The sequence below is a fragment of the Varroa destructor genome, unplaced genomic scaffold (genome assembly GCF_002443255.2).
Source record: "Varroa destructor unplaced genomic scaffold, Vdes_3.0 BEIS01000003.1, whole genome shotgun sequence".
Lineage (NCBI taxonomy): Eukaryota > Metazoa > Arthropoda > Arachnida > Mesostigmata > Varroidae > Varroa > Varroa destructor.
This window is the reverse complement of record NW_019211456.1, coordinates 27,894,611-27,916,917: the sequence shown is the minus strand read 5'-3', so window position 1 is coordinate 27,916,917 and position 22,307 is coordinate 27,894,611. Positions and strand designations below refer to the sequence as shown.

Genomic DNA, 22,307 nt, shown 5'->3' with positions numbered 1-22,307 from the left:
GCCTGCTGTTACACATTTATTTGTGTGTTTTCTATACTTTGTGTTTCTCTTTTCTAAACTCTGTGTTGATCATCACATGAGCAATACCCGTATGAGAACTAGCAAATGCGGACAAGACTTAAACAATACGGCGGCGTTGTTGGTTGTGTCTAGCGTTCTCTATAATCTAATATCCGTCTGCTCTTCCGCTGCCAGAAAAGCGGTGCAGGGTGATATCTAGTAAGAGGCAATTCTTTAGGCAGATGCTGAGGTCAATTCACTGGCATGTATTACCCGTACCTTTTCGTTGGACTTTCTCTAGCTAACAGATGTGGGCTGTCGCTCGCTGTCTTTTTTGTCAAACAGTCCTTTCTCGTTTTCTTTCGCGCAGCAATCTTTAATTTAGCCAGAGCTGAGCTACAGTGCTATGTCTCGCAAACAACACGCATAGCAACGAGGGTCAATAAAATCTGAGCTGCGCGAATGTCAGCCCACACATCTTCTGGGTGAGCTGTTCGCCAGGAACATCGAGATAAGTTTTGAAGATAGGCCGACATTACCCTTCCGCTAATAGGGCCCTTTCCTAACAAACATGTCGCCACCTAAAGGAGTTAAGCAGAGCATAACTATAGTACTGTGTAAGTGGAGACCTGGGTGGTGATTACACAAGCTGTTGCATATCACAGAGTGTAATAATCTGGTTATAAGTAAAGCTAGCAATAGGACACGTAGGGAAGCGCAAGTGAATAATCAAATCAGCTATATCAATTGCTGTGTCCTGCGAATCTTATTTACTACAAAAGGTCTGAGAAATATCTACATTTTGACTTTAGACCCAAACTTTGAGGTTTCGGAACATCTCTGCGGCGCGAATCAGCGGGGAAGTGGTTTAAGGTTACTGTTTGTTTTGCTGTAGATTTACGTCCCCGACTATATTTCGGAGGGAAGTACACAGATGTTCGCAGACGGGTGGGTGGATTACTTGGACTGACTGAGAAAAGCAGCTCACTGGTGAGACATTATAAGCGGACTAACGGATCAGGTCCCTCAGAAGTGTTTTTAGTGATCGTGCTATCGAGATTGATTGATACTGGCCTGCAGAAATTTGCAAATATGGAAGTCTCCGAACAGTGTGACAGCAATGCTGAGCGTCTAATGGAAATGGGCCCAATGGAGGAAGACCTCACTGATCTTGCGGATCTGCCAACGTCATTGATCGTTACGAATATGGAACCTGGCGTTTTCACCAATATGACACTAAGAGTAAGTTTGTGCCAAGATATATCGATAATCGATCCATATACGATTTCACGGCAAGATTCATTTTCTGTGGACGTAAGAAGCGCAGAAACTGAATACAATGAGAGAAATCATTCATTAATCGGGGCTTAATTCTATACGAATATTAGTGCTCCGATGTTTCGTACAGCAACAACTGGAAATTTTAATTATTAGTTTACAGCATTTCGAATGAGAACAGCGTATCGAACGGCCGCTATTGATTACCGTCACTACTGCAGACAATATTCAGATCCATATTCCAAATTATCTAAACCCAAGTAAAAGTGGCTGAACAATAAGCTTGGTTTTAAGAAAACGCCTAAACGGAATTATGTGCGAGAAAATACGTTTTTAGGCGCAGTTTTTCACTCAGATACACCTTTATTGAACTACGTTATTCACTGTGAATGTTCGCAATAATTTGTCCTTATAGGTAGTATCTGCTAGATTATTTCTGAGGTATGCTAATAAATAAAGATAAAATACACTAATATCTGTCGTGCAGGAGTGCAGCTTTTATTCCAGATAAATGCCTAAAAATCGGCTGTTTCAGCAGTGTGTGTGAAGTTTTAAATTAAAAATATTAAACATAACGATCCTTTTTTTGCAGTTAGTGTCTTTGGGAAGAGAATTTAGTAGTATTTTTAAATGATAGAAGGGCAAACCAAGGTGTCTGACACATTTGCCTGAACTTTCATCGGTCTTCAAACTTTCAATTCAAAGCTTGCTAACATATAGTATATTCTTTTATGTGACGGGAGATGCAATATTTTTGAGTATTCTAGTTTTAAACAGCATAGGATATAAGGTGTCAATGCTATTTAACAAGCTGCAGTGTCGGCCTATTATTCACCGCCAAGAAGAAAACAAAAGATACGTTTCCTTTATACGTATCCAACATTTCTGTGCCGAAACATGTCTTATGTTCCGTTTCCGAATTGTATCCCTATAAATCCTCCCTATAAATTGTGCATTCTTTGCAAAACGAATGGGCCAACACAGATATATAGGGTAATACTGCCCAATACATAATTAAGCTGTTTTGCTACAAATTCCGGTTAAACAATGGGTTCAGCAAATCATTTGTGTCTAATCGTGGTAAGCATTTGAAGGTGCACGTACGAATAAATACGTATGCTTGTCAGTTCCGACGAAAACTAAATGCAAGCACTATTTCGTGCGGTGCTCAGGATCAACATCCCTATGCCAGCGACGATCCGAACATTATGTTCATACAAGTCCAATATGTTCCCGTGATAGTTTAATGGATAACGTGTTCTTTTGCTAACGATATGGACACGTAGTGGTCTGAGTTCGAATCTGTACGTAGACATACCTAGTTTTGTACTGAAAGCCAGTTGTTTATTGCAGCGATAAACGTCAGTGCCGGAAGTAAAACTTGAAAGCAAATTCGACACGGATTAGGTCAGTTCAGCTAAACGTGAATGCGACGTTGTGTTTATATTAGATCAGTTTCGGGCATTTTACGTATGGGGTTAATATAAATGATAGTTTCTATACTCGCTTCATTTGTAAAGTATTTAGTTACAGTAGTCAGCATTAGGTCTACCTGCTGAAGTTAATCATTGAATTGTTGTCCAGACGAAATTATCGGTTAGTTTGCTGCATTTACTTGTTCACAACTCTTCCATTCTAAAGCCTGTCTAAAAACTAAATGAATTTGTTTAATAACCTTCATCCATCGATAGAATTCTGTCAGCCTCAAAACTGATTATAATAGTTCAAAGCATCGATTTTATATTGTTGCCATCGCTAATAGTTCAGTGACACTGTCGTGTTTTCGCCTAAAAACTGCAGTGTGTATTGAGCGAGAAAAAAAGGAGAATCCTTTAGGGCCCTGGGCCTATGAATTAATACATCTTTTGTACTAAGAAAGCACAGGAAAGCACGTTGGTGAACAACTACCGCTGTTCATAAATAAAATGTTGTGCTTATACTTATTGAAAGAAGACGGCTCCAAATATCATTAGTCAAAATTTAAGACATGTAGGTTAAATATCAATACTTAAATGTTGTTGGTGAAGAAATAGCTAGGAAATCAATAGAAGAAATCAATAACTAGTAATAGCTAGTTATAGGAAATCAATCAAAAATAGGAAGTTTATAACGGAGTTTAATTTCGCGCGAGTTACTCTTCATTAAATTTAGGAGAGTATCATCATCAAATTCAAATATTATTATATTCAACGACGTGTACCTAATCACAGGACAATTCTTCACGTTTAGTTTTAGCCGCCATTGAATTTTTTTCTATTATTTGTCTTCAAAATTAGAAAGTGATAGAATTGGCTTTACGTTCCTTGTCAGTATATATAGAAATAGATATAATAACAATGATAATAACAATAAACCTAGTATTTTACTTTTAACCGTCGTGGTTTGTATGGTTCTCGCTGAACACGGATTTCGCCGCACTATGAGTACCCTTGTATGCATTATTACTTCATTAGAATAAATCCGCGGTAGCTCCGACCGTATACAGGGCCGGTTTTCAGCTGCGTGTAAGATGAAAAAAGGCAGTTCGGCTCTTCGCATATCTAGTTATAGGTAAAATCAAAGACCGTATTTAGTTAAGAAGGTAAATGAAACGACCCATAGGGCACGATAGCGACAACCTACAAGCGGGTGGAGTTAGCCACACACAGAGCGCGCTTCGTGTTATACTGTATTTAGCAAACATTTGCTTAACTGTCATATAAAGGCCTTGTGTCCTTGGTTATCTGTGATATAGAAATATCTCACAATGTATCCACTGGTTGAGGTGACGTAGAGTTTGTGAACTGATGGAGTGAAGCGATATACAAGTTAGCAGGTTCATCTAAGTACGAACTTTAACAAATATAGCAGCACACAGAAAAGTTTGTTTCTGATTAAAACTAAGTTATATACGTGTGTATGTATAATCGAACTGTCATTTCTATTGGCTCTATTCTCTTAGAATAGTGTGTATACGTGTTTAACATAAGAATATCAATATTTGAAGTGGAGACTTTTTTACTCATTAGGTTTATGGTACTTTTGTTTGGTGAAATTAAGATAACTTCAGAACGATCTCTACACGTACTTTGTATTAAGATATGAATCCTTGCTCGCGTGCGGCGCTGTTCGAAGTCTGAGTCTATTTTAGTCTGTTAATCTGTAACATCGGGACGTCTCGTTGCAACTCCTATCTGCTGGATTAGTGAAACGTTTTTTTTGGCGTATTCAGTCCTCAGCGTCTGTCGCGTTGATAGTGGTAAGGGCATAATGATCTAAAAATCGACGGTGTTGAAATGTGGAGATAGATACAGAGATCAAGTTATACATATCTTCAACGTTTTTATTATACTTTATAAGTATATTGAACCATGTTTTCTAACTTGAATTAGCGATGTTCATGATCTATTCACAATATTAAACAAATATGATCGTGGCTGATTTAATACCGGTTCTTCGGATAGCCTTAATCGATCAACATTGACACTGGACGAATCCGGTAAAACAATTCGACAAACTGATATATCACTCCTTTTTTGTTGTTTGGGGATAAGGGGATAGTAAATGCTGTGTTTGAACTTCATCCTATAAAACATCGCTATACATACTGATGAAAAACAGATCAAGTATACTGTAATGTATGGGCTATCTTGTATACATGATACACGTCAGAATAAACTAAAATGAACCTTTGACCATTCATTAATTAGTCGCATTTGATCCTAAAAATGTAAATTCTTCGGTATTTGAATAGCCATCGAACAACGTAAGCCCTTGTTCACACCTACCGCGACAAGCAAAGATTCATCGTTATAAACTATCTATCAAAGGTTAATTTTTTTTTTGCCTCAGGCTGCTTATGACAGCTGGCCTAGTGAATTTTTGAGAAGAGTCCAATATGCAGTCACCCACACATGCTAAGCTAGGTGTTAGTTAAACAGCATTCTTATCTTTCAGTGTATTAAATAATAATAGTAATAGGTCGTATTTTCAGCTGGTTGCTATTGTGGCAACAATCACAGTTTGTTTGATACGTTGTTGGTTTTACATTCAATCAAATAATTAGATCCAGTTTCAGGCAAGCTGGCTTTACCATTTCAGCTGTACCTCACGTTTACATCGGATGGAATTTGCTGTAGTGTGAAAATAAAGAAAACCATCTCTTAATGATATTACTACCAAAGTACTATATTCTAGACTAGTCTTCTGCGTAATGTACTCATCATAACGCTAAATTCAAACGTTTGCGTTTTTCCCGAAATCATTTTGTGACAGGTTAGTGCTAGCATATAGTATGCTAGAATTTTTGGTCAATCTATCATTAGTTATTCGTTGTAGCGGTATAGTAAAAAGCCTTAAAACTATACAAGGAATACGTTGAGTACCACTGATGCAGTTTTTTCTTCATACTACTCCATAAACAAATCAAGCAAAGTTATGCAAGTACAATAAAGAATTAATGCATTTTAAGTAAAACCATCAGGAATATGTACATGTTTTGGAAATTCTACAATTTCCCTTTGTATATTGACCGTGATGTAGAATACATAGGAACCACATTTTTTTTAATCAAATGAGGATGAAAACGTCATTTGGGAGATTGGTTGTCTGCTCTAAAGCGGTAAGCGAGGTTAGGTGCTGTTTTTTGGTTTGCATCTTATTACCTGTTAGTTTTTACTATATCTTTCAAACTAATAATAATACTAATATTAAAAAAGAAGACATACGTCGACGGATACAACCATTATATAATATTTAAAAATTAAATTTTAAAAAATCTACGCGGAACATAAACTAATTATACGGCCAGCATGTTTCTGTATGCTAAGGCGACGTTTCAGAAGTAGGTTTATAATTAAAGGTGTTCTAAAGAAACTATCCATTCTGAAATGCGCAAAAAGCCGTATTTTTATGGTATACTTTATTAAGCAAGCCTTTAAAATACTGCTCAATCTGCATCTAATCAAGTATGATATTAAGAATCTGTTGATAATGCTGGTAGAGTAAATGAATAGTGTATTTGGTATCTGTATTATTGGACTGGAATTCAAACTCCCGAGGAACGACGCCCGAGGGGTTATATAGACGCTTGTGGAACAAAATTGACTTTCGTCTAGAGTTTGCGACATTTCTATTATTTTAAAACCATATCCCTTTCAATATATATATATATATATATATATATACTGAAAGGGATGTGGTTTATATATATAACGAGCTAACGGGAAGCAAGATACTGAGACAATTTTTCTTGATTAATCTAAGCCTTGCGATATTATATGATCGAAAACACGTACGCTGTTTTTAGGTATTCGGCGTAGCGTAATATTAGGACCACCGAGTATACTTTGAGTGATGAAGGTAGCAACCAGGAACAAGTAACCTGCAAATCAAAATTTTCAGTCTTAGTAAAGCTTTTTCGTAACGACAATTATTTCTATACTTTATTAGCTTTTTCAAACAGGAAATGTATATCGATAAATTTCACTATACCAACGGAAAGATTTACGTCAGGTTGATGAAGAATTAAGGTTTTTTGAAAATTGGGTTTTTTTGCCAATTATCCCTAAACCGTTGGTGCAAGCTATCATAAACCAGTTGTGTTTTCATGAAAAACCGGGAACCGTTTTCTGTGTCTAAAGCTAAATCATGCATCACGAAAGGCCTTGATAAATGGATGCTTTAGCAAGCCAAAAACCGCATTTTCGGCACCTGCTTTTCAAGGTTGGCTTTCGAGGCTAAAACGATGTCAAACGATGCTCGGTACATAAGGCTGTGTGAAGGCGGCACGACATTCGAACAATTCGAGGATAGTCTTCGTGGTGTTTAGAAGCAGTAATTTAAGTTTGAGAGATGTATTTCGCTCAAGCGGGTCTGCCTTCTTCGGCAAGGCTTGTTTGAAGGCTCTTCAAGATAAAGATGATCTTGAATTGCGTCCGCAATCAACTGTGGAGGTTAGCTGTGGCCACGAAACCCTTTTTTTTCACCTATACTGCATGGGGTTCACTTAAAATGTTAAAGTTTGGGCTTGAAATAGTGATCCATATGTAAATATTTATTTGCAGATTTATTTGGTCTCGCTAAGTGAACACGATATTGATAAACTGCATTTATAGTAGAGTCCGGCGCGGTTCATTCTTCGCCAATTTTATATACTACAAATTTAGGTACGGCGAAAATCCCCGAACGGTTATACTTGACAGATACACCAAATCTAATTTCAATGTCTTTCGGCTTTCTCACCCTATCAATATCGAATAATAAATGTTTTGGTTAAGCAGCCAAACAAAACTGTGTAAGTAACTGTGCAAACGGTGATAAAGCCAATCATTAAGAAAATTAATATTATCGTTCTTTTGTGGCGCTTCTCTCTGTTTCAGGAGAGATTCGAAGCAATTTTCCAAGCATATGATGCAGACGCGACGTTTCAATATCTCAAGAGTTTCCGACGGGTTCGCGTCAACTTTACAACACCCCAGAGAGCTGCCGAAGCCCGGATTCGTTGTCATGGGCTAAAATTCGGAGAAAACCGTCTCGCCTGCTACTTTACACAACACGTCGATGGAGAAAATAATGTTAGTTTTTCCATGTACAACATAGATATACGTAGATATAAACATGAATCAAAATTTAGATGTACACCGAGCAAAACAAAAGCTGAGTTTTACTAGCTAAATGAAATGATTGCCCAGCTCAACTAATTCTTTTTTAGAACGTTTCTTAAGTATACAACAAGATTAATTATATAAGTTGACATATATCATACTATTATGTGTAAATCTTCGAAGATGCATTGTGTAGGAACGAGACAAGTATATTGAGCTCCTCCACAAGAGACGCCGAGCTATATGAGGATTTTTTGTTACCTGCACATAGCTTATCCATCAATGAGCCTGCGGTCTAAATTTTAAGTAATTCGGAATAACTTTTCTCTGTTTTTAGGCTTTTATTAATTACTCTATGTAGATGATATTGAATAAAATCTAAACACTATAGTTAATGGAATTTTCATGAATCAAAAATACGCATTGAAAAGTAAGCCCTGAGCTACGTAAATCGGCAAAGCAAACAGGTGAAGGAATAACAGATAATTTTTTAGAAATCATAGTTATTGCCATATTTTCAAAGTAAGTCCAGCAATTTGGACTCATTCCATAGGTGATGCTCGATTTTCCACTCCGAATGATTATTTTATATGGCCTTTAGCGGCTGGATTACTTTGGATGTTATTGGTCTTCTTTGGTGTTTTACTGACAAACTACAGGTTTCAAAAGTATCCACAGAGTCAAATCTAAAGAGAGAGTTGTTTCTACAGGAAAGCTTAGCTAAATTTTCGCGCACATTTCAGTTCTCACGCTTCCACGCCAAATGTCATCGTGTATATAACAATAACAATCCTAATGGCAAAAAAAGGCCTGGCATTTTGAAAAATACGTCGTTGGCTGTTCCGTCTTGCGATAAAGAAAAAAAACTGTATTACCGTTTTTATTCTAAATAAGTCTGATTGCTTGCTCTAAGCTACAAAAAAGCTTTTGGTACATCATTTAAAATTTTGGAAGAGTGAAATTTCAAATTATCTAAAGTGAATATTCACTAAACAAGAGTTCTAACTAGATGTAGATCCTCCAGGCGGATTGGTCAGCTTTTAGTTTGTTCTTTAATCTATCTTTTTTTTTTTTTTTAGTAAACCATGAATTAACAGCAAACTTCGGAAATAATATTTAAGCAGATATCTAATTGATTTTTCTATGTGCTTTAAGTAGCAAGCGTTACATAACGAGTAACAATGGTAAAGGCAGCTACAGTCCGTTTTTCCAGCTTCTGTATCGTGGTCTTACTATATTAGTTTCTGGATGTTGTCATTTACTATGGACGATGATACAATGTAAGTAATTTTTTTTTAATCATATTGCCTAAGGGTTTTAATACTGTTGCATCACCTTACTAGTCGATAAATGACGATGTTCCCACCCAAAGATGCGTTCATGTCGTTTTGCATAGTGCCGGTGATATTTACGAAGCAGCTCTAGAAGCAGATGGGATTGCGATGGACTCGATGAAATTGTCAGTGCCAGTTGACGAAGTTCTCGAAAGTATAGATATTCATCTGTGATTGCTATGGATATAATTGTATTTATAACAATTCTTAATAATTAGCCTTCCACAACGACAAGAATACGGATACACAAAAATATTCATTCGGCAAATTCGCCTATCATTTGTTGCGAATTATCTGATTATTTTTGTTGTAGTTGTTTCTGAAGGCGTACTTATGAACAGTAATCTTCGATTCGCTCGAGGCTTGCCTGACCCACTCGTGGAAGTCTCACCGTCGTTTAGCTGCAAACATTACTCTTACGTATGTGGCTTAAAGGACTTATGAGGGCTTCTACGGCGTCCGCTTAGTCCGCCGATGGCATGTTATGACATATATATATATATAGTAACTGAGCAGAATGACAAAAAATAATGTTTACGGGTGCTGTATTGTAACAGAACAGAAGGCATATATATGTAACATAATAAGGCAATTAAGGCGTTCGCTGTATAAAACGAGAGCTAATTCAACTGGATAATCCTTTTCATTAGGGAATTTATTTGTATATTAGTAAAAAATGAATTGTATATATGAACGCAAGCATGTAACGTTAAATCAACTCTTTTTATAGAAAGACAGGAAGATGGCAGAGAGTACGTGATAGAAAAGGTGAAACAATTTGATGAAATTTCCTTACCTGTCGCTAAACTCCGTCGATATACGGTAATTCGTTAGACGAAATCAGTCGGGTCTTTATTATTGCCATAGTAAATGTGCGCAATATTCAGTATGCCATGGCTTTTTGATCGGAATACGAATTTCTAGTTAGAGAAATCTTATTAAACAAAACAGCATTAGGCAATTTAGAAAGTTTAGCATGAGTGTTTGAAGCTATTTCGCAATGTACTTTAATAGATTCATCTTATAAGTGTTACTTATAAGATGAATCTATTAAAGTCATAATTTGGTTTTGCAAGCTGAAACTTAAAATTCGTTTCAGTCATTGACGACGTTTCATGATGTCCGTTATCTAAATTTTGTTTACGTTGAACCTGGCATTCGGTATAAACTTTAAGAAAACTGCCGATTCCATGAAACGGTGGCGTTTCAAAGGACCTGTAAACATACGCATGTCAACAGTTCAGCTTCACCGTCGACATCGGGGTATTCCGTTTCTTTCGTGTTTAAGTATCAGTCCGAAGCCCTTGCAGACTCTTAAATTGAATGGCGTTTAAGCGCTGGAGTCCTATTACGTTTTTAATATGCAGGTTTAACTACATACAAGAAAAGCGAGTTTGTAAAAGAAGTGCTTTACTTTGGCGCTGTCCATCTTCGCATTGTATAAAGCTGGAACTCTTAAACGACGCGGATGTAGTTGATTCATTGAATGCTGCTTGCTTCTTATAACCTTCTACGAACAACTCCTATTTGGTATAACCGACTGTGTTGTTTCTTATGTAGCAATCGCTATATTTCAAGGAAATACGCTCCGTTGTGAGAATAAATTTCAACTATGAATGCATTGACTAAGTGTATTTCAGCTAATGTGCACGTGTGTGTGTCTGGCAGCTGGGTAGTAAAGATCCCATATCAATAATTTTACACTACAAGATACTTTACAGAAGCCGCTTTCTAATGAATATCGAAGATTTCAGGGGTAGGGCGTTCGACTCTTTTACATTTAGGAACGTTACGCAGCCCACAGAAAATGTTTACAGTTTGTACTTCTTTTTGAGTGCGTTCAAGGAGTGACGCGTAACTTGTTCGGAGCAATAAGCTTGCGAAACCTTCTAAGCACGTTGATTGCTGGAGATTTTCGTAGACGTCTATTGTTTTTTTTCTCTGCTAATTAATATATTAATCAATTTGTTTTTGTTAGAGGCGGACAATGTTGATTAAAATTTTTTTTTTTTACATTTTTGGCTAGTTTTGTACTGCGTGAACAAATCCTTGGAAATACCTGTTCTGTAGAATGAGTATGAAATATGATCAGCCAACCTATTAGCGGTTGTGTTTGCCTGACAGTGTACTTTTGTAACATGGTATTTTCAAGGGACCTTTGTAAACGCAGGGGCATGGATATACCCGTCTGCTAGTTAATCTTGCTGTAACGCACACTTCATGTCTTGTCATTTGTTTGTTTGTGACGTGACTTGAACAGCAGAATGCGGATCCGTACTTGCAGCCTCCGCTTCCATATAAGCAGTTCTTAATCTCACCTCCAGCATCACCGCCAGTTGGTTGGGAACCCGTCGAAGAATCTGAACCCACCATCAACTACGATATCCTTTCTGCTCTTGCTAACCTCGCACCAGGTACGTACACATTAGAAGAACAAAATATGGAGATGATCGAAGAGTTTGTGAAAATGCAGAATACAGGCCTGCTCGTGGCGCCAAGCAGTTGACAGTATCCATGCGACTTCCCTTTGACGCCTGCGCGACATTTCTAAGCAAACTGATTACGGCTATTTTTGTACCAACACTGGCGCATGCCTAGTTTTTGCAGGCGGTGCCTTGGTGATAAGACCATGCCACACGCCCATGGAGTCTCAATCCCCTACCAAAAAGCCTTCTTCGTATCGTCCTTACGCTAGTGATTCTTTGCTGTATATCTGTACACAGTATTAGTGTAAATGGCACGTCCTCTAGACACTGTAGGATTGCTCTATGTACAGGCTTTCTTATTAGTGAAGGCTTGACATTCGGTGGCATTATGCAATATACGGGGGCATCATAAGCCTATTTGCCCCTATCGTCTCATCCCTTTTTTTTCCCTATCGAATGTATTCCTAATTAATATTATGATTTGTTTCTGGTAATGCGACTTTGCGCAATATTAATTTCTCATTGTGAATTGTTAAGTCTAAAAATACAGTTATTTGTGATTCATCCGGTCTATGAATATTTAGAATCGTGCTTACAAACCCGTGAGCCCTACCTATGTCGGCCTTTTTCTATGACACAGAACTGGATGCTAAAACGTTCCCAAACGGCTACTCAATATTATTAGACTAGTGGGATAACGAGCTTATAAAATAGTTGGGCATACAAGAGACGAAAAAGTGAAAAACACCCTAAAATCACAGGAATATATTCAAGGTCAATTATCCGCGCAGCTGAGTAAATTTCTCGCTTAGATATTGGACCGATCGAACAAAATCAGGGCCCATAGGGAATCTCTGTGTGTATTTGTGTTAACGTGATTTTTCGTTAGATTTACAGTAGCGCTGGAATTAAGGGTTTAAAGGAATTAAAGGCTAGCGGTGTCTAATTTTTTCTGATCAACAATATTACGCAACAAAGTATCGGTTACGAAACATTGATCTGTGGAGGAAATAGCTATAATGTAAAAATTCATGTGGTGCAGGGCGTGTTTCTTATATCAATACTCTGCAGCTATCTGTGATCCGTATCAAAGTGTAACGACTTTACTCTTGAACTGCTATCCAATTCTGTCAGTAACAATGGTTTACCGGTTCGAGCTTGGTGATAGAGGCTCCACTCGAATGACTGCTACCTGCCATAACCTGTCTGACAATCATCAGCTGAACAGCATGAAGATCTGGGGCTGTATACATTTGGAAACTCATATAAACAGAAGAAACTAAATTTATTGAAAGACATATTTTCTTTCCTAAATGAAATGTGGATTATAGCTGTTTAGTGAAATAAACTAAAATAGCGCGCAGCGGTACTAAATACATACTTCGATCTGTCTAAGAGTTATTTAGGTCAAACTTCGTATGTTTTTAATCTACTACATTCGCCGCTGAAGTTGTCATTTATTCCGCTATCATAGCCCCCTTAACATTGAGTTACCTGGGCTGACCTCCAGCTAATTTATGGATAAAAGACCTAATTTAACCAACCTGATATGTTCTCATATGATCGATACAATTGCAACAATTAATTAACCTGCGCATAGAGCAGCGATTTCTTCTTATCCTTTTGTTTTTTGTGTTTTTAAAACATTTTCAATTCAGGCTACACAAAAAAGGATCTGTAAGGTCTACTCGACTCATCTACCCAATATACTCAGTTAGCTAAATATGAGGAACCCTTCCTGAGAAATGCCTTCTATCAGGTTTTTAATCCTGCGTTATCTTTGTATTATCTTATGATTGAACGTCAGACTGCGCTAAATTTGTCGTAAAAAAATCGTAAGGGACATTTCGGAACGTCTGACAGTATGTTTTGTTGATAGTAATCTTTTTAACGTAGTTTACCTGAAACGTTTACTCTGTTACAGGGAAGTAACTAAAAGCAATTTCTAGATCGAACGGTGGTTTCTAAGAGATCCAATAGGGCGTAATATTCTGTTAGAAGTGTACATAGCACACCCAGGATTTAAAGCATGACACCCGGCCGTCTAATCGCTGACCTGCTAATAGTATAATCTGCATTACGGCGGTTGTCGCAAGTTGTTATGTCCTGAATATCTCCGCGAGCTGGCTGGACACTGAACGCGTATATGCAGGAAAGTTCATGAGCCAATTTACGCGCTATCTCGTAGTAACATAATGAACCAGCCCACTAATAGAATCTGCTTATTTATTACTTTATTCATGTGATCAGCTACGCGTTATGGTGACGGCTTTTTTTTTCGCATAAGATAAAAGTCGCATGCTTGCTTGATGGATACAAAAAGAAAGAAACGCTATTCACTTTTTACAAGATCACTCCATTTATCATATCGACCATCGCGGCCATATGAATACAGGATATGATTATTGTCCTTACGCTTTGCTAAGGATTCTAGTTTGCGGTTGCATAAATGCCGACATTTTTAAGGGGTCCCTCTTTCTTCTCTCAATACGAGCTACGACCACATTCCGCGCACAGAACTGTTAATCGACTTTGTCATTGGAAAACATCTGGAAAGTACGGATGTTACCGGCTCACGGGGCTTATCAATACATCGTAACATGGCAAGTGACGACTAATGACAAAGCAGCTTATTACATACGTACTTACTTAAAATCCTCGCCTTGTTAAGTATAGACTGTACATACTAAAAGCTTACTATCATTAATTTCTCATTTGTTCACAAAGGTTTGTTGTAAATAGGAATGACAATAGTTCATATTGAAATTTTGATGATATGCGATAGACGAAGCCTTGTTTAAATCTCTTTGGTATATATATCGGCCAATAATGCTCGATCGTTTGCAGGTTCATAAACCTTAAAGGGCAATTTGTATATTGCTAAATTTCTCCAATCGCAGTTGGGCTTTAAAGTCATTTGCTCCTAGATTTCATTGGATGCATGACAAATCCTCCGAGTCATATCTGCATAGAATTTAGCATTTCTAGCGTGATTACGCCGTTTTGGACATGACTAGGCTTCACGGTATCTATACATACGTACGTTATATCCTGCAGCGGGTACGTTTTCGTAATAAGCAGCAATTACGTGAAATAGCGCCTTATACACCAAGTATGTTTGTTCGTTCATGCAACAGCAGTAATTGTGTGTCCACGATCTAGAACAAAGTCATCAGCTCATGAAATGATTACATGCATGGGTTCGTTTCATTAAGCAATAGTGCCTATATTGAGGAAAACCTAATGTGCAATATCAGCCAAACGAATTACCAGGGGATAAGTCATATGGAACAAGATTCATGCACAAGGTATTCAATGAACAAAACTAGTAGTAAAATAAAAAAAAAATAGTAAGGTCATCACTGGGATTGTATGGGACCTCTGAAGGAATGTATATACCTTGGATTAACAAGTGTTAAAAGAAGTACCACTTTCAGCTGAAAGCAGTCCCAAACACCATTGTATATTTATTGCCTTGTGCTAAGGCTAGAGAGCTCGCAATATTTATTTTTCCAATGTAAGTTTAACTACAGCGCCTTCACAGATAAAGGTACGAAACAACAATGGTGATTGGTGAAAATTTTAATAGTGAATATTTCGTTATCCAGAGCATGTTACACGAATATGTGTTGTTGCGCGCTATTATACAACGCTAACAAGTTGCGGCATAATGTAAAGACTTACAGCAACAACATAGTGGTTTCGCCCGTTTCATTCTGCTAGTTCCTTTAGCTCGTCCAGCGGGCGTAAAACGCGATCCTCTACATCGAAGTTAAGAAACAAAGCAGAATGTCGTTTTTCTGAAACCACAGAAATTTGCTTTTCTCTTAGTGGCATTTTAACGGGTTAATGTTGTAAGGCAGATGTTTTTATGGGTATTTTTTGTCTCTTCCGGGCCACTGACGATATCAGCATGCAGGGAACATTCGTCACGTATACTCGCATGAAGTAATACGCGACAACTTGAATGGCGTATTCATTATGTGATAAATATTATACTAAATAAAATCACGTCAATAGAAATATCAGGTAGAATCGGTACACCACGACATCTGCAGAGACTAAAAGACATTTTCTCAGAACCCTTGTTTTTGGCAGCTTGCTTTTGTTTGTTGTCGGGCCCTATTGTCGTTATTATATTTTCGTGATTGGGATTGTTATCATTGAGCCTATGCTCTCTCTATTCTAGATTTTCGGCCGCGGATACGACTTGACTTCGCTATGTATCCTATTGCCGGATAGCTAATGTGCCGCTTACTGTTCTATTAGTACATCGATTTTCGTTTAGGGTCTGAAACTACGGGAGATGTTGTCTGCCGCAGCGTACAGACGCTTCGGAGACGTCACATATCGAGGATATCACAAGCGCTTCAGAGCCCTGTATTTCTACAAAAGGTCTGTGCGTATTTTTACCTAATACAGAGGGAGTAGCCGCTAGATATTCAAATCAGACCAGATCGCCGTAATTATCGGCTAACCCAAATACGTACTTAGCAATTCGTTCAGCTCAAACTGGACGCGCTAGCACCGATTGCGTTTTGTCTTCCGTTTTTTATCGCGCTCAGACATTTCGAAGCATCCAATGTATAGCGATAAAGTGTACCTCAACCATCGCCTGGGGTCAATGAGGCGTACTGAATTGAATATGCTGATGTCATCTTGCCTCCTCTGTGCTGAGTCGATTTGCTTTTTGTTTATTGCAGGAAGCTAAGTAGCACCCCATCGAAGCATGATACACTATGCAAGAATTTGTTTGTCGGCTTTGAATGGGGACCGGTGCATTCGCTAAAGCAATAGAGCCGATTTAGCAAAGCTGTATATATATATATATAAACATACTGAAAACGGCCCTGACATCTTTATATGTCTGACGAGGAAACACTATGAAGAACACCATTTGTGTGCTGAAAATATCTGATTTGCACCAAAAAAACTAAGCACTTCAGGATTGTTGTTATTCCCGGTGCAATGGCACGATTTATAACCGTATTTATTACATACTCAAGTATGCTTCCGTTCATAACAAATACACATGTGTGGTGATATGTTGTACATCAACAGGGTAATACAGAAAGAGCCAAAAATTTACCGTTAAAGAGAAATTGGTAACAGATATTTGTCTCAGTGAAGTTGTAATAACAGTTTCTGTCGAAAAGACCTAATCGACATACCTGAAGTGAAGTGCTCGAATGGAATGCGTTTCGAACATGAAGTTCGCTTTTCGTCTTTGGCGAAGTACCCTCAATACGTTACATTCGATACTTTACCATCAATTCTAGCTTATATATTCAATGCTAGCTTAGTCAAGCATTGTCTCATTATGAGCTGTTTGTCGTCCCGTCTGCCAAACTTCCAAAACTGCCAAACTCCGATCTGGAACACGGATCTTCGAAAACTGGCCTAGGATAGTCTCACTTCAGACGATGCCACTAGATCTAAAAATATCAACAGGTTAGGTGCGCCGAGATTTAAGACGCTTGTGATACAAATCACTGCCAAAAAAGCCTCCAAGGAACAACAAACAGCCGAAAACGTGTCTTTGATCAGAACGTATCGTCCTTTCTAGGCAATACAGTGGAGCGCGGACAGCCTCGAGGTATTTGATTAGTACATTTGGATGGTAAACCGCGTTAATGAAATGGCAAAAATGTGTGCGGCGCAACCAGACCTGATTTGATGAACAGCGTCTGATTTGAATGGGTGAATTTAATTTAGTATAATTTAGTAAATGTCTCAGAATTTAAGCAAAGCAAAGTATAAAAAATTCAGCATTAAAATTAAGAAACATTTATCAATTCCGACCATACCAGTGAAAACGGATGTAGTCTAGTTGAACCTTTTTTGAAACTGAAAGCGGTAGTCAATTTGTTAAAGGAAAGTTCCGCCCGGCGTTAATCAGAGAGTAAAATTGTTAGATAGCAAACTGCAGCAATATTTCGATGAGCATCATGAAGTTAAACCCAATTACTTTGACCTAAATCAGCTTGTTTATGCAATGATCTGGGGACAATGGCATGCAGATTTTGGATCTTTGGTGATTAAGGAGCAGATTGGTAATGTAATGCATAAAGTTCAAATTAATCTACCTTTGCGATGCTGCCACGTGTACCAGGGGCCATATTATAGAAAATCCTGTCGTTCAGTACTACTTCTGAATCGCCTCAAGGACACGAAACCGATCACTACAATAACCTGTACTATCCACACCACAATTCTTAGCAAAAATGGTATGGGTCATTCTCGAGTTCTGAGCCCGTAAGCAACCCGATCAATTGCAACTGACAAGTGAGGAAAATCAAATGTTACGAATCATACAAGAAATTTCTAATAAAGATGTAAAGCCATCGTAAGTTACTAGCTAAAAGGCTATATAGGATTCTCAAATGCATCTTGCAATGGTTTTTAACCAAATTATTCCCCAAAGTGTGTGCTATTAAACAGCTATATAAAATTATCGTTTGTTCGCTTCTCTGAGTGTCCCGAAGTTGAATATTAATTACGTTTATACCACAACTTAAAGTAGTTATTACGACAAGTGACTCGCTAAAATACTAAGTATTGTTACCTAATACTTGCTGCGCTCATCGCTAAGTAATGTAGCTATAAGATTTGAGGGTTATTAAGAAGGCGGGTTGAGCCTATTCAAACATTATTACAATTATAAATGTTATAACTACTGCCAACTCGTGCTTCGTGATTAAGGAAAGGAATGCGTCAATCATGGAGAAACGTATAGTGTAGTAGTGGTAGTCACTTGCTGAGACATTGGTTCTTTTTTATATTTAGGTCCCCGTTGAATAATTTTCATGGGTTATGTTAGATGGTACTCACGACCTTTTCTCAGATAAATGCTGTATCTAAGAAAGTCTGTTCTAGGGTCGAATAGATATCAGATCCAGGCACGATCTAAACATAGTTCAATAAAGATGGCTATATAGTACATCAGATAGAGATTTCTTCGCCTTTTTTTTACGAAATTAATTCATTCGACATATTGTCGCATATGGTGGCTGTGAAAGCCGCTCAAAACAGTATCAGATAGCGGTCGTAGTCAGGCTCATCTTGTGAATACTTACGTTTACATATTTCGCTATTCAACCTCGTATTTTTAGGAGACCTCATGTATAAAGGGTAGAGCGAGCAGGCCGCGGGCAGAACAAGTTTAGCAGCGTAACGAATCAGTTGCAAAACAGTTTAACTCAGTCCAAGAATGATCGGCCCGCATTTCGATGTTTTCCGGAAGCATGGTCTAACTAGACAATAAGCGAAAATTGACAACTCTCCATCGAATTGTTCCCCACTAACACTTTGACTTCATCGAATCATAGAGCTCACCTATGAGCAACAAGTTGGTCCCAGTCATAGGCCAACGGCAGACAGATCTTACTTCCGGACAATTAGCAAACTAATATCTAAGCATGTTCCTTCTAAATTAGTATTATGCCTATCTCTGACAGCCCTAACGTTCGCCGTTATCCTATCTCATAGAAAATAAAAAGGCGGCGTAAGAATGTGTTGAGTGAATCAAATCAAAATGGTTGTTGAGGCTCTTTTTAAGCACTAGAATTTCTGCAGGTAGGACGGAAACCATTATTAGACAATCCACGAGTTACACCTATTCATAATTGCAGACTTCCTCCATCCATAATTACGCCACGGATAGCGCCTTCAACAGGGATAACAACAATGAGAGCTTCTAAGCCCTGCATAGCTTCTATTTCCTAAGTAACATCAACATATTCCTATTCGTATTACGCCCGATGTTCAGTCTAATTATCGCTGACAGAAACCGGTTATTTATTTGTTTGACACAACCTCGTTTTAGGTGAAACTCATGAATTGCACCCGCAATCGGAGAAGCACCCTGGCATCATCGTTCATGTATGTGAACAAGATGAGGAGAACGCCCTCAGTACTGAACCGGCACCGAAGATCGTTCAGACATCGCGGCCGCCTCTACCTTGTCAGCAATGATCGCTGTGAATAAAGGATGTTCAAAAGAAACAACAAACAATTAAGAGAGCAGAATGTCCTTGCAGAGTGCATGAATGGTTCATTAATATGTAGCGGCATATGATCACTTTAATTATTAAGTCATCTGCTTATTGAAATATTTGATAATTACTATCTTTACTATCCGTACGATTGTTAATATTCTTGACCAAAGGATGAACTGACTAGGAAGTCTTGTCTACAATACATTACTATATTTGATATTCAAATATCTTAGAGAATCTATGGAGGGATGTGTATCCAGGTCATGCAGCGCTCTAATGGTGTAACGGTAGAACTACTCTCCAAACAATAGAACTACAATTACGCTTTATTATTCACTTTATAATAGCCCTCCGATAATTCACGCCTTAGTAATAGCTACATGCAGTAGATAATCTATAGCTCTAGCGTAACGTATAATTAAACTGAAAAAGAATGTCAGATATAAAATAGAAAGGATTTTTGTATATAGACATACAATATCTATTAATATATAAGGTAACTGCATACGATAAATACAATATTTTTGCGTCAATGATATGCCAGGACTTTACGAACAGGACTTCAAGGTTTGGGCCTTGTTGGTAATTGCACCACTTATTTTAGAAAACGTATCTAACCATGCGAATCACACGAATCGCTTCTTTTTCTGATTATATGAGATATGAGAATGTGACCTAATAATAATCAAAAGTAAAAGCAGCGCCCATCGGAGTCTAGGCATATACATCTAAGTTAATAAGAGTAAGAACATATATATATTGAAAAGCACACAAGTAAATACGTTGGAATTGTTGCAATGAAAGAGAAAATCTTTTGACAGAAGTATATCGAACTTTATCCATTATTGCCGTGCTTAGATTTAGTAGTACGCAAATTTCCCATGAGCTGCACGATTACGAGTTCTCATCTACACAGTAGCCGTGCACTGACCGTCACACAAATGTAGACGAATGCGAATTCGATGTACGTTTGTGGAAAAGAAACAAGCAGTAGTAGGCCGTTATCATTAGCTAGGTGTAACCCTATAGATCAGCCCGGGGACACAAGGATTTGAGGGCACATACGATTGCTAAAACTAATTATTTCTATTACTACATGTGTATATATACAATATTTATGAACACAGCAGGAAGAGTGTAGGATGTTAATTGTTACTAACGTTAAATCTTTTTTTTGGATCAAACAAAAAATTTTTCCTAACTGAATCCGTTGAATCGCCAGTTGTCGTGTTTTGTAGTAGTTGAGCACCTACATAAAGTAAAGGCTAGTTTCTACGCAAAAATCGTAGTATTACTGTTTGCGGTGATATCTGACAAGTATTAGGGAAATTCTTCCACGATAATGAGCGAAATACAGAAGATAGCCTTAAGTTAGGAATACTATAGCACAACATATATTTGATAAAGTGGCTTGGTCTTATATATATATATGCAGAGTGAGGCAAAAGTCACTTGAAAAGCCTTTATTTTACAACCATTAAAATAACAGGAAGTACACAAATGATCACAATAAACAGAGCATATATTTAATAAAGACTTTTGAGCTGTAAAATTATTTTTGTCGTTCTCTCATTCCTATATATATATATATTAGTCGGTGCTTAATCAGTAGTGTCAACCTTCAAAGTCAATTGCGCAGCACTAATGCAAGCTATTATTTTAAACGGTTTTTAGCTCATGGGAGCAGCATTATTCTGCTTTGCTTACAATCGACCATATTATTGCTTATAATAATCGATAAAAAAAATCGGCAATTTTTAAACTGCGGAAAAATGCTGCTCTCTTTTAGCGATAACAACTGCCCCTTTGGGGTATGCTGGTGTAGTTTTTCATTATCTCAGCTCTCAATGAGCCCTGTTGCTACACATTACTGATATTTCAGAACGATTTAAAACATTTTATATTTCCTGTTCTTCCCAAACCCATGATTCTACAATTTTCCCAACGGTTTCTATAGAACTGAGGTCTGCATAGTTAGCAAACCACGACAACAGTCATTGACAGTAAGTGGCATAGCCAACATAGTGACAAGGCGCCACATCGTGTAGGAAGACGTAGTCAACGGTAAAGATAAATTCTGCCTATTACTACTGTTCTAGTGTTTTTTGTGTGAAGTGTATGATCGAAATTCTCTTTATCAGAAATTGTAGACGACGTTCTACGTTGTGATGAATGTTTGATTTAGGGCCACGATGCAGTTTTCCAAAGATCATTTGTCAGCCCGTCTAAAGGTGCTACGGGCGTTTTTCAAGAATTTTAAAATGAGATTTGACTGAGAAACAAGCTTCTTCCCGGTCCTAGCCATTCAAATTTCAACATGGTTTGGTCCATGAAGAGAGGCTCGTTTTGCTCGAGCATTTAATCGAGGGCAGGTCTACTGCCCTTGAGACAATCCCGTCTAAGTAAGCGGCAAAGCGTAATTTCAAAGTAAAGAACGTTCTTTACTCTTTACTTAGAAGAACTCATGGTCTTTTAATCTACATTAGGAGATATTATTTAGGACGAATTGATATTTTTTTGTTCATAAGTACTCACAAGTTCTTCCGCTGCATAGTACTTCTTTTTGATTCTTGTTAGTAATTTTAAGCGATGGCAGCAGAAAGCTTCCTAACATTTCATAGTTTCGGCATTTTGTTTCTCTTGCCATTCCGACACCTTACGTACGGAAAGAGGTAAAATCACTAGGAA

The 22,307-nt window shown here is 37.7% G+C and overlaps 1 protein-coding gene across 12 annotated transcripts; it reads left to right on the top strand.

Annotated features, from left to right (window-relative positions):
- The first annotated feature begins 225 nt into the window (after positions 1 to 225).
- sra (RRM_RCAN_like domain containing protein Sra) lies at positions 226 to 21,174 on the top strand. 12 transcript variants are annotated; one of them, XR_015324860.1, is made up of 7 exons: positions 226 to 617; positions 896 to 1,242; positions 7,638 to 7,832; positions 11,457 to 11,610; positions 13,281 to 13,381; positions 13,547 to 14,225; positions 19,448 to 19,640. XR_015324860.1 is itself a non-coding variant. In XM_086985065.1 (6 exons), exons 2-6 carry the CDS (start codon positions 1,093 to 1,095, stop codon positions 19,607 to 19,609), a joined length of 768 nt encoding a protein of 255 aa, XP_086841191.1. In that variant the 5' UTR covers positions 226 to 485; positions 896 to 1,092; the 3' UTR covers positions 19,610 to 21,174. The 12 variants fall into 12 exon arrangements, 10 of the variants coding, with proteins under 10 accessions (XP_086841191.1, XP_086841186.1, XP_086841185.1 ...); XR_015324861.1 differs by lacking the exon at positions 13,281 to 13,381; XM_086985065.1 differs by lacking the exons at positions 13,281 to 13,381; positions 13,547 to 14,225 and adding an exon at positions 15,911 to 16,017 and having other exon boundaries at positions 226 to 485; positions 19,448 to 21,174.
- The last annotated feature ends 1,133 nt before the right edge of the window (positions 21,175 to 22,307 follow it).